Source organism: Rhinoraja longicauda, chromosome 12, assembly GCF_053455715.1.
Source record: "Rhinoraja longicauda isolate Sanriku21f chromosome 12, sRhiLon1.1, whole genome shotgun sequence".
Lineage (NCBI taxonomy): Eukaryota > Metazoa > Chordata > Chondrichthyes > Rajiformes > Arhynchobatidae > Rhinoraja > Rhinoraja longicauda.
In genome coordinates, this window is record NC_135964.1 from 2380320 (window position 1) to 2394139 (window position 13820).

The following is a 13820-nucleotide window of genomic DNA, read 5'->3' on the forward strand; positions in this document are numbered from 1 at the left end:
TGTAAAAATTGTCCCTAGTGGGTGTAGGATAGTGTTAATGTACGGGGATCACTGGGCGGCACGGACTTGGAGGGCCGAAAAGGCCTGTTTCCGGCTGTATATATATGATATGATATGATAAATATGGACATTGGTGAGCCCATCCGTACCTTCACAGAGAAGCATGCGATAACAATAGGATTGTGAAAGTCCACACGCCTCAAATACGCACATGTCTCATGGTAAGTGAGAGAAAAGGGACTGCACAGTGGCTGAGCTGCTGCCTGGCAGCACCAGAGTTGCGGGTTCGATCCTGACCTTGGGTGCTGCCTGTACGTTCTCCTTGTGATCACATGGGTTTCCTCTGGGTGCTCCGATTTCTTCCCACGTCTCAGTGTTGCGTGGGTTTGTTGGTTAATTTGGCACTATATTAAAAACAATGCCCCCAATGGCGGCACGGTAGCGCAGCGGTAGAGTTGCTGCTTTACAGCGAATGCAGCGCCGGAGACTCAGGTTCGATCCTGACTACGGGTGCTGCACTGTAAGGAGTTTGTACGTTCTCCCCGTGACCTGCGTGGGTTTTCTCCGAGATCTTCGGTTTCCTCCCACACTCCAAAGACGTACAGGTATGTAGGTTAATTGGCTGGGTAAATGTAAAAAAATTGTCCCTAGTGGGTGTAGGATAGTGTTAATGTACGGGGATCGCTGGGCGGCACGGACTTGGAGGGCCGAAAAGGCCTGTTTCCGGCTGTATATATATGATGATATGATGATAATGTGTCAGGAGTGATAGAAAGTGGGATAACATAAAAGCAGTGTGAATGGACGATCGATGGTTGGCATGGGCTGGATGGGCTGAAGGGCCTCTTTCCGTGCTTTATCCCTAAACTGAACAAAACTAAAAAAGCCAGCTTTTGGTACAATGTGTTTCATAGACAAAACAAACAGATTGTTCCATTCAGTACTTTATAATAATGAGACTGCCAACACCAGCTGAAGGGCACTCTATCAAGGGTCATGGAATTAAACTTCCGGAGCTGAGAAGAGATAAAAACCTTCAATGAAGTGGAGTGTAGTCCTCTTGTCTGCGAGTCTTAACTTTCAGGGATCAAGACCTGCTCAAGAGCAGAAAAGGCCATCAGACCAACTCAACACCCGAGGAAGGTTGGGCTGTCCGACATGTCTCTTTCAGCTGAAACATTGAGTCAATCTCATCAACCAGGCCAATAATAATTATCCAATGGAGCTATTTTACTTAGCCAATATTTATTCCTCAATGAACAGAACTGAAAAAGAAACAGATTATCTGGTCATTATCACATAGCTGTGTACAAAATTGGCTGCCAGATTGCCTACATTAAAAAAGTCATTGCACTTTATACACACAACATCTACTGCTACAGCACCTTGGCATGTCCTGAACTTGTGAAAGGTGCAATATAAATGCAAGTGTTTGTAACACCAGCAATTAATCATGCATTGTCTATATCTGGAGAACAAGTTAAGTTAAAGCTCCTGCAACCTCAACCGGTGCTGCCAGACATGATTATTTTGCAAAGGTAATAAATTTCATTTCCGCACTTCTTAATAGTTTTCATGTATTTTTCTAGTCACGGAGTTATACAGTACAGAAACAGGCCATTCAGCCCAGCCCGTGCAGACAAGCAGTGACACAGTGCTTGTGGCTGTGACTCACCTGCAGTCTGTCTGTCTCTCTCCCTTCGTTGTCTTATCGCTAATATTAGATGGTCTATTTTTAGTTGTGTATTATGTGGGGAGTGGTGGGGGGGAGGGGGAAACTTTTTTAAATCTCTTCAACGGAGATGCAACTTTTTTCCGTGTCGTATCTCCGTTTCGCACTGCGGCCTAACATCGGGTAGCTGCGACACACCTTGGGGGCTCTGTCCGCCGAGCCCGTGGTCACCATCGCGGAGATGGCTGACTTTCGGAGGCTGTGGTGGCGCTGCGACTGCAGCTGCGACTCGACTTTTGCATGCTTTGCAGGCATCGGGAGCGTGCAGGTCCATGGTTGGCGGCTGACTTTTCAGGAGCTCCAGCCATGGCAGCTTCGTCCACCCCGAATTGTAAGGCTTGTATCGGCCCGTTCACAGGACCTTTCATCGCCCGGCATGGCTCGGCCACGAGATCTCCCATCGCCCGGCACGGCTCAGCCCCGGGATCTTCCATCGCCCGGCGGGGGCTTCAATATCAGGAGCCTCGATCAACTCGATGCAGCAGTTTGACTGCGTGACCGCGGCGGAAAAAGCAAGGAAGAGATAAGACTTTTTTTACCTTCCATCACAGTGAGGAGGTGCCTGGAGGAGAGTCACTGTGAAGGATGTTTATGTTAAATTTATGTAATTTTGTGTTTTGTTTGCTTTTTATTTTTATGACTGTATGGTAACGACATTTCATTCAAATTTTGTGTTTTGAATGACAAATAAATTCAATTCAATTCAAGATGTCTACCTGAGCGAATACCATTTGCTTGCATTTTACCACATTCTTCTAAAACTGTTCATGTATCGGTCTCATTTTATTTTAAATGTTGTAATTGTACCCACCTTAGCAGGTTCCGCTGACGACTTGTTTTATCTACCCACCACTCTGTGTGTGAAAGGTTGCCCCTCAGGCCACTTTTAAATCTTTGCCCTGTCATCTGAAATCTATGCCCTTTATACGGTATCCTGGGAAAAAGACTGACCATTTTTTTAATCTATGCCTGTCATGTTTTTACATGGTCACTCCTCAATCTCCAGGAAAGAACCACCCAGCCGATCAAGTCTCTCCAGATATTTCAAGCCCTTCAGTCTTGGTAACACATCGTTGTGAATCTCTTCTACAATCTTTTCACTTTAATGACATACTTCTGATAAGTTAAGTGACCAGAACTGCACTCAACACTCGACCTGTGGTCTCACCAATGAGTTTTACAGCTGGAACATGACATCCTGCTCCTACACTCAATGCCCTGACCAATGACCCATGACCAATGCATGTTAAAAGCCTTCTTCACCATTGTGTCTACCTCTGCCTCCATTTTCAGGAATAATGTATCTGTACCGCTCAGCGCTCTCCAGGGCGTCTAAGTTCTGAGTTCTGTCTACGTTCTGCTCTAGTTTTTACTTCCAAAATACAACAGCTCATATATGTTAAATTCCATCTGCCATGCCTTCTCTCCAGAGATGCTGCCTGTCCCCCGCTGAGTTACTCCAGCTTTTTGTGTCGAACTTCGGTTTAAACCAGCACCCACAGTTCCTTCCTACACCTTAGTCCACTTCCCCAGTTCAGCAAGCCCCTTGAAATCTAAAATAACCTTCTTCACTGTCAGCATAAAGCCAATTTTGGTGTCATCCTCAAACTTACAAACGAAACATCCTCAACTAATGTAGATGACCAAGAACTGTAGCCCCAGCCACATTCCCTCGTCAATCCACTTGTCACATGGTTCCAATCTGATTAACAACCCTGCACTTTATTGCAAAGAGTATTGCAGCCCAGTGGTATGAACATTGACTTCTCCAACTTTAGATAGTTCCGCTGTCCCTCTCTTCCCCTCCTCCTTCCCAGATCTCCCTCTATCTTCCTGTCTCCACCTATATCCTTCCTTTGTCCCGCCCCCCTGACATCAGTCTGAAGAAGGGTCTCGACCCAAAACGTCGCCCATTCCTTCTCTCCCGAGATGCTGCCTGACCTGCTGAGTTACTCCAGCATTTTGTGAATAAATACTTTCGATTTGTACCAGTATCTGCAGTTATCAGCCTATTGCTGAAATATGTTTCGGGTCCACTTTGCACCACTCTGACTGAACTGCATGGGGTTTTAAAGGACCATACTTTCCCAAAGTCATCCTCAACAGCATACTGTGAAAACTCTGAACTCATATTTGAACAAAGGCCAAAATTTGATTGCAGAATCCCAGTGCCTACATGCGTGGCATTAGCATTGCTTATGGCCAGGCTGCATGACCTGACAACGACACTGCCAAGATTGTTCCAATGCTGTAGTACTGAAAAAGTTCAATTTGACACCAATTACAAAGTGATATCGTTTCACATAATGTCAATGCACAAGTTACCAAACCCTCCAATGTTAACATGTGACATATACTGTATTCTCCCACTATTTCCCAACCCCCCTCACCCTTATTGTTTACGTTCCTTCGAACACTCATCTCCCATCCCTGAATCCCACATTACCCTTTTGTCCCCCTTCTTTCCCTTCCCCCTCTCTTCTTCCTCCTATATCCCTCCCTCTGGCATTACATTTCATTGCTCTTCTCTCCACATCTGACAACCTGTTGTTGCCTTTTCACCTCTAGCCTTTGTCACTTATTCCACCCATTTACCAATCAAACCCGTCTCAGTTATATCCACATATCACGAGCCAGGCTTTGTCCAACACCCACCTCTCTTTTCCAGCTTTTCACCCCTATTACAATCAGTCTGAAGAATAGCCCTGACTCGAAACGTTGCCTATCCATTCCTTCCGCAGATGGATCCTGACCCATTGAGTCACTCCAACGTTTTGTGTTGGCACTGGATTCCAGCATCTGCAGTTCCTTGTGTTTCTGTCTTAATATATGTCTTCTGTTTCCTAGCAAGCCATAAATTCTGGAGAATTCCAGGTAGAATTCTGTTGTCTCACTTCTGTGCTACACAAATTAAGTACAGTCATGTACATCAGTGACGTATACTGTTGTAATCTATCAGCTCCAATTTTAAAACTTACCTCATCATTCAACTCATGAGAACTCAGCCTGGGAGGCTGGCTGGACTACAGGAAGCAACTATAGCCAGGAGCGTAAGGGAGAGAGAGGATGGGATTAAGCTGGAGACCTTCAGGAATGGGAAGTGCAGGGAAGCGGGAGTTTCTCTTTAATCTGCTGAGTGACTACTTGAAAATGCAACTTGAAAGCTGATCTTTGTCATTTGAGGAGGGCAGTTGTCTAAGCCACATGACCACAGTAAATAGCACAGCCCAGAATAAACTGCATTGTAAATGCTGCAGAGTGGAGGGTTCAGGTGAAGTTGAATCGATCTTTGGACGGGGGTGGGATTTGTGGGAAGCTGAGCGGGAGAGGCACAATCTTGGGACAGTATTCCCACTCCCATGCTGACCTGTCTGTCCTGGGCGTCTCCACTGTCAGAGTGAGCCCACATGCAAAGTGGAGGAGCAGTGCCTCATATTTCGCTTGGACAGCTCACACCCCAGTGGCATGGATATCGATTTCTCTAACTTCAACCCTTACATTCCCTCTCTCTCCACCCCTCCTCCACACTAGTCCCCGTGCTGATTTTACCATTTGTATTCCATCGTTATCACCTCGTCCCCAACCAACAATGGACCATTGTGGGCTCCACCTTTCCTGAGTCAACTCTGTTTTGTTCTGTACCTTCAGTCTGGTGAAGGGTCTCGATCAGAAACGTCATCTATTCTGTTTCTTCAGGGATGCTGCTTGACCTGTTGAGTTACTCCAGCACACTGTGTCTATCTTGATCTTGGGATAAGTGTTCCTTCTACTTCTGACTCATGTGCAGAGCCTGGGAGGCATTTACCTGATAGACTCCACTCCTCTTTTTCAAAGGGTGGTGGGTGTATGGAACAAGCTGCCAGAGGAGGTAGTTGAGGCTGGGACTATCCCAACGTTTAAGAAGCAGTTAGACAGGTACAGGTTTGGAGGGATATGGACCAAATGCAGGCTAGTTTAGCTGGGACATGTTGGCCGGTGTGGGCAAGTTGGACCAAAGAGCCTGTTTCCACACTGTATCACTCGATGACTCTACTCTCCTCACAGCTGCTGTGTTTCTCCACTCCTGGAGAAATGAAAATGAAGCATTGAAACATGAGCAGCACTACCTCAGTGCCTAAAGTAAATTGGGAAGAGTTGGTTGGTGATCACATGCTACTTTCCACTCATCTCCCCGTTGTTAAAACATGAAATGAGTTCTTTAGGAGTAGGTTTACAATTCTTACTTTCAGCAGCCCATCATTAACAGTGTTTGCTTAAACACAAGGTGCTGGAGGAACTCAGTGGGTCAGACAGCATCTGTGGAAGGAATGGACAGGCAGGGTTTCAGGTCAGGATGCTTCCTCGGGCTGACAGTCTGATAGTGGTGTTTCTTGTGAGCAATCTTCATCTCTCACATCCTTCAGATCTAAGGACCAGTATTAGGTCAATGTAGAACAAAGGTAAAGGAGAGGTTGGTGGGCTTGTAGCCAACACGTTTAAAGGGGTTTGAGTTGTGAAAGGGCATTAGTCAAGAGTCAAGAGGGTTTTAATCATGTCCAAAACAGAACAATGAAATTCTTACTTGTGGCAGCACAACAGGTATGTAAATACAGCACTTCATAAACACCACAATAAATAACAAAAAGGTGGTCACGAAATTAAAAGGAAAACAGTCTCGTGCAAACCTGAAGGTTGTTGGGAAGATGCTGCTCCTGAACCTGGAAGTTAACAGTTTCAGATTCCTATACCTTCTTCCCAATGGCAGGAGTGAACTGAGCGTGTGGCCAGGATGATAATACTACCTGCCTTTGTAAGGCAGCTGCTCCTATAGATCCCTTCTCAGTACCCATGATGGACTGGGTAGTGTTCATTACTTCTTGTAATCTCCTTCGATCCTGAGCTTCATGAGTGATAAAAGATGTGACAGCTGAAATAACTCAAAGCAGATTGCCTTGTTTCCTTTGTATGCTTGATTCCCTCATCAATAGTTTAAAATGAAGTTCAAATACAATTATTCTGGTTGTTTTCTCAGGTTGGAAAGTGTTCGGAAATAAGTCAAAGTGACTTCCCGTTCAAACATATTCATGAAAAACTGCTGTCACCACATTACTATATTTTTTCTAGATAGAAGAAAATGCCTCTTGGCATATTACTGCCTTAATCCTTCTCAAAACCTTTCCTGACTTAGTGAGATCATCTCTTATTTTTATAAACTTTAGCGCGTTTAGGGCAGTAAAGTTTAGAAGAATGATTGTACATCACATTGGACTGCCCAGGATTCTGAGATGGGATTGACAGGGCAGAAGCCAAGAGATGCTTCCTCAGGCTGGAGAAACAAAATACAGAACACCAGAATGAACAGAGAGTTGGACCATTATTCTAGTCCTTGCCACTCGCACAAGCATGAGAAATAATTACATTTTAGACAGTTCCAGTCCTGGAGCAAATAACTTGTCAGCCAAGAACTGCACCATATTTTACAATTCTGAGTTTAAGTAGGATTTTTTTTTTTACAGTCCCAGCTCTCATGACAACAGTCAAAAGTATAAATATGCGAATTCTGCCCAGGTTTCTGCACGACCATTACTTTAGATTAGTTCTGACACAGATTCCTGGTACAACCAACTAAGCAGGAGTTGGACATAATAACAGAAATTCAATTGCAACTTCAACTTGAACAGAACACATTCTGATCCAACTGCTGTGTGTTTTGAATCTGTATACTAAATCATGATCACATTGAATGGTGGTGCTGGCTCGAAGGGCCGAAGGGCCTCCTCCTGCACCTATTGTCTATTGTCTATTGACAGAATTAAGAATTGTGGGCTGGTGGAAAAAGTATCACAGCTGCCCCGGTCAAGGCCCTGAGCCTCTGAGAATGCAGCATGCACATCACTGCAAAGTTATACACGTGGCCATTTCACAGGTCATGGATGGAATACTGTTTAAAAAACACATGAAAACATTAACGATTTTTAAAGCAGGAATCTATCCTACCAAGGAAGAAACGTACTTAACCAAATTGATTCACGTAATGCAATATTATGACAGGGAGAGAAATAAAAGCTTGTATAGCCTCTCCTGAAGGAACTGGGGAAGGGTTTGTGGATAGGTTATTGAATTAATCAGCACGGTTTGCGACTGCAGTGAAATCAAGGAAGGAACTTGTACTTAAACAGATTGATTCAGGTAACAGAGTGTGAAGCAGGGCAAATGTGAGGTACATTAAACATGGAAACAAAGTGATCACCATGGTAACCCTGAAGGTTATTCCACCAACAGTTGCAGAGAATGCTACACTAACTTTAAACTGAGATTCCGACCCAAACATTCAACTTGTTAAATTTGTCAAGCCACAAGTGGCCAGAGTACATCACAGAAATATTCATATCCCACTTTGGATATTTAAAAAAAAATTTGGCCACAATACCATGAGAAAGATATCCAAACACATGAAAAGGCGTTCCTAATAACTATTAAACTTAGGGATTAAGCTGCATTATCAGCATTATAAATTGCTGATAGACTGCACTATCTATGCAAGTTTGCATTGGAAATATAATTGATCAAAAGTGATTTCATTTATGCAATATAATTTCAAAGGGTACATCAAGGCAAGAGTGAAAAGTGCTTAATTGTCTTGCATACCAGGACTAAAACAATGAAATACTTACTTGCGGCAAATGTACAGGCATATTAAATGCAATAACACAGCAAATAAATATACAATAAATGATCAATTAATCGAGGTGACAGATCTTAATATAATTTACTTGCACTTCTGTCACATAATAACAGCTTCAAATTTCAAATGTACGGATTGAAGGATAATTCCAATTTGACCACTTTATAGTGGTGGTTTTTTATTTTTTTACAATCGGTAAATTTTGGAATTGGACTTTCATGGAAGGTTAAAAGCATTAAATGCATCAGCAAATTTGTGAGTGAAAATATTTCTGGATAAAAGTTTTTCAAAAGCAGAACATTGACTAAGTCAAAGATAGACACAAAATGCTGGAGTAACTCAGCGGGACAGACAGCATCTCTGGAGAGAAGGAATGGGTGACGTTTCGGGTCAAGACCCTTCTTCAGATTTGTGCCTATCTCTGGTTTAAACCAGCATCTGCAGTTTTTTAGATTTTTTAGATTTAGAGATACAGCGCAGAAACAGGACCTTTCGGCCCACCGGGTCCGCGCACATTATGATCCCCGCACATTAACACTATCCTACACCCACTAGGGACAATTTTTACATTTGCCCAGCCAATTAACCTACATACCTGTACGTCTTTGGAGTGTGGGAGGAAACCAAAGATCTCGGAGAAAACCCACGCAAGTCACGGGGAGAACGTACAAACTCCGTACAGACGGCGCCCGTAGTCAGGTTCGAACCTGAACCTCCGGCGCTGCATTCGCTGTAAGGCAGCAACTCTACCGCTGCGCCACCATGCCTTCCTACACATTGGCTAAGTAATCTTTTTCACACTGGTCATATCAACCACTCTGAGAATTTTCAGCCCGATATGTTCCTGTGCTCTTGTGAAATAAGTTCATGTTTGGAACCATTGTGTTAACTTTGTAGCAAATCAACAAGTTTTAAATGTAACCTGCATTTCTAGTCACGGCATTGAATGAGTTCTTAGAACAGGCCAAGTGCCTTTGATCTTGTATCAATGCATGCAGTAAATGTAATTTTGGAATCGAAGTATCATGAAAAATATAAAAATACACGGCTAAGATGGGTGCAGCAAAGACAGACATTTGTACAATCTGAATCATGTCTCTATTTTATCCTGTGAGATCGTTCATGAGAATGTAATCTGCGCTGTAACAATCTCTGTTAGTGAACGAGTCTGCTTAAAGGCAACATTTTATTCTTGTTCATCAACAACATTATTTATATCGTATTTATTAAATTATGCTGTGAATATGCATTTCATTAAGGCCTTAATTAAATATAAAATCATCAAGGACAGTTGAGAGCAACCAGTAAAAATAACTATTAGCCAGAAGCTAAAATCTGGCGACTGTTATTAAAACATTAACAGTATTCATTATCCCTTCCACTTATTTGTTAGTTCAATTTGGAAAAAAAATCATCATCAATGGATCAGATATTCAGTACCATTGCCAATAGTAAATCAAACACTCCAATAACCTGGTTGGGATCTTGGATGCCGAGATTCTACCCTTTCCACGACAACATGAATAGCTTTCTCAATATGCATGCTTCACTGAACAATCTGCCATGATGGTTGACTGTGTGAACATTATGAATAAATAAACTCTTATTTTAAAAGAATTATTTTTCATTTCCTAGTTCACAGTGCCTTGAATTATACATAGGTGCATCGGAGGTCGAGGAGAGACTTGGTAGAAGTGTATAAAATTATGAAAGGCTTGGATAGTGTAGACAGTCAGAACTGTGTCCCCTGGGTGGAAATTGAAACATAGAAAATAGGTGCAGGAGGAGGCCATTTGGCCCTTTGAGCCAGCACCACCATTCTTTGTGATCATGGCTGATCATCTACAATCAGTAATCTGTGCCTGCCTTCTCCCCATATTCCTTGATTCCACTAGCCCCAAGAGCTCTATCTAACTCTCTTTTAAATTCATCCAGTGAATTGGCCTCCACTACCTTCTGTGGCAGAGAATTCCACAAATTCACAACTCTCTGGGTGAAAAAGTTTCTTCTCACCTCAGTTTTAAATGGCCTCCCCTTTATTCTTAGACTGTGGCCCCTGGTTCTGGACTCCCCAACATTGGGAACATTTTTCCTGCAATTAGCTTGTCCAGTCCTTTTATAATTTCTATACGTCTCTATAAGATCCCCTCTCATCCTTCTAAACTCCAGTGAATACAAGCCTAGTCTTTCCAATCTTTCCTCATACGACAGTCCCGCCATCCCAGGGATTAACCTCGTGAACCTACGCTGCACTGCCTCATTAGCAAGGACGTCCTTCCTCAAATTAAGTGACCAAAACAGCTCACAAAACTCCAGATGTGGCCTCAATAGGGCTCTATGTCCAATGTCAGATGGTGAGAGGGGGAAGGTTTAATGGGGATGTGCACAGCAAGCTTTCGTTCATAGAGTAATGAGGGGATGGAGCGCCATGGCAGGGGTGGTGGTGGAGGTAGATACCATGGAGGCATTTCAGAGGCTTGTAGAGATGGAAGTGCAGGGAATAGGGGGCAGTGGACCATGTGCAGGCAGATGAGATCAGTGTAGTTTAGCATCATGTTTGGCACAAACATTGTGGGCTGATGGGCCCTTTCCTGTGACTTACTGTTGAAAGGGTCTCGACCCGAAATGGCACCCATTCCTTCTCTCCTGAGATGCTGCCTGACTGATTTGAACCAGCATCTGCAGTTTTTGTTCCTACACTTACTGTTCTATGTACATGGAGAAAAAACATAGGAACAAAAGAAGCAGGAACAGGAGTAGGTCAGTCAGCCACCCCCATTCTGCTCTGCAGTTCAATAATCCAAACATGACCTCTTCATTCACTTTCCTGCTCTCTCCATGTGTCTCTGTAATCGCCGGCTGTTGAGCTCTATTTTCTGTTTACAACTCCCAATTGCTTACACAGAATGTAAAGATAAGCAGATCTTGATTTATTTAAATATTGTTGAAAGTACAGTATATTACTACTTGGTTGTGTATTAGATAAAAGAGCAAGTGTACAAATTTAATTCACTGTCAGGGTCAATAATTTAGCTTGCAACCTGATAACTATATCTTCAAACCAAGCCTTTGGGTTTCATTTATACTGATGGTGATTTGATGTTTCTTCATTGCCTTGACAGTTCAGCAGAACATTTGCCTCAGGAAGATCAAAGCAGAAGCTTTTCTCAGACAGCACCTTGCTGGCAACGCGTCAACTCACAGATTACAGGGAGTCACAGAATGTCCAAGGTGTTTGGGCAATGCTAATCGTACAACAATAGTCACCAATGAGGACATTCATCGGGATTGGTATGATGAGCCTGGCCAGCAGATTGAGGGGATAATTAGCCACAAACGTAAGGCGTGTGTGGATCAGAAGCTCTCACCATCCATGCCTCAAAGGAAAATAAACTACTCTTCAAGTCTCCACAGGCCAGGGTCCAACAGAAGTCCTGTGACCTAAACAATCAGAAGGTTAACTGATCATCTTGGAGAAGGGAGAGGTCCAACTATAGAGCGATTATCCTGCTGTACATCCCAATGAGTCCACACAAGGGAACTCCTCAACTATCTCCTCCGTGCTGGAAGAGCTGCCCCCTGCACTGCAATGCTGATCCTGACAATTAGAGGCATGATGAACTTGCTCTTCAACATGCGACAACACCAGGATAAATGTGAGAAACAGTGCCAACATGGCCTTTTTGAGTTTACTAATTGGGATTGAGTGTAGCATATCCTCCTCAAATTCAGCTGCCCAAACAAATTTGCCACAGTCTTGTGCTTGCTCCACGATTAGCATTTGGCTCACTAATATGCAGCAGCTACCTTCCAGGACCAATGTCAACTGATCCTCCCTCATTCAATGAGCTGCAATGTACAAACATCTGCCTGTGATTGTAGGCCAAGCTCCAAGCCACCACCAGCTTGCTCAACTGAAACATTCAAGAGGAAAGGCCTTATGTTCAACATTCATAAGTCAAAGTCCTCTTGCAATATGCCATCAGTGAACTACATTGACTACCAACAGTAAATATTCGAAGTGAGATACTACAAAAATAAAAAGATAATTTCCCATGACTTGCAAACCATCTCTGGAATGATTAAAATCACATTGCCTTCAATGCACTAGGATAGACGTTGGTGGTTTGAGGAACAGGGTATTTTCAAATTAAGTCACAAAACCCCGTCGTCAGAGCAACAGTGAATCCTGCCTTCAAATAGGGCTTCTGAGATCTAAAGTTCTACAGCAGGCACCTCAATGACTAAAAGTGTCTCCGAAAAATCCTCCAAATTCACTGGAAGAATAAACAAGTCAGGTGTCCTCTTCCAGGTCAACATTCCCAATATTGAGGCCCTAGAAACAGTCAGCTGGCTCCAGCTGACAGACCATGTTCAAATGTCCTTCCCTAAACTCCCAATACAGACATTCTCCTCTGTGCTCAGCCTTGGTAAGAGAGTATCAGGCAGACAGAGCAATATATTTAAGGATGTACCCAAAGCCTCCATGAACAACATAAAAAGAGCATTTGGAAAGGTATTGAGAACTTCAGATGATGTAATAGGAGCACACTTCAGTCCTGTCTAAACAGTAAAAGGAATGCATATCATAAACTATCTACCTGCGCATCCCATTGGCCACCGCGTGCCCCATCAGTCTACAATTCCCACTCTGACCTCATCAGCAACCTCAGAAACATCAAGGACTGAGTGGAAGCAAGGCATCGTTAATCCTATGGGATTGCCCAAGAGGAATTGCTCAGAAGTTCTGAGATAGGATATTGAATATTTTGGGGCAGGCAGGAAGATCAAGAAGGTCTTGGCTAAGACCAAGAAGAATGGGCTAGATCATAAGGGTGTTTCCACTTGGAGTGCCAGATTACTCAGCCCATGAGTAGCAGGGTGGAAGCATGGAATGCGTTGAAAGTGAGATGCAGCTGCAACTCATCTCCGGCTCCACTCTAAACCCAGTATTAAGCCCAGGGGTGGCTTGCTGAATGTACAGACCATGAGCAGTTGGAATCATGTTACGCCTTAACCGGCATATCTACCTCCCCCCACCACCCCCCCCCCCCATTTATTTGCACCAGATCACTGCCCTTCAATAAAACGCCAAGTGTTTTTTCACTTTATTTTAATCGATATTTTGAATTAATTTACAAAAGGTGAATGGGCTTAAATTTTGATTTTGTTAAGTTTTTAGATTTTTTTTAGATTTTTAGATTTTAGATTTAGAGATACAGCGCAGAAACAGGCCCTTCGGCCCACCGAGTCCGCGCCGCCCAGCGATCCCTGCACATTAAAACTATCCTACACACACTAGGGACAATTTTTACATTTACCCAGCCAATTAACCTACAAACCTGTGCATCTTTGGAGTGTGGGGAGAAACCGAAGATCTGAGAAAACCCACGCAGGTCACGGGGAGAACGTACAAACTCCGTA

The 13820-nt window shown here is 43.5% G+C and overlaps 1 protein-coding gene across 1 annotated transcript in view; it reads left to right on the forward strand.

Moving 5' to 3' along the window:
* LOC144598634 (uncharacterized) overlaps positions 1 to 11841 on the forward strand; it is a 96378-nt gene extending 84537 nt beyond the window's left edge. Inside the window, exon 4 of the mRNA XM_078408844.1 lies at positions 11519 to 11841. Within this exon, the coding sequence (XP_078264970.1) occupies positions 11519 to 11841 (323 nt within the window). The remainder of the gene's footprint in view (positions 1 to 11518) is intronic.
* The last annotated feature ends 1979 nt before the right edge of the window (positions 11842 to 13820 follow it).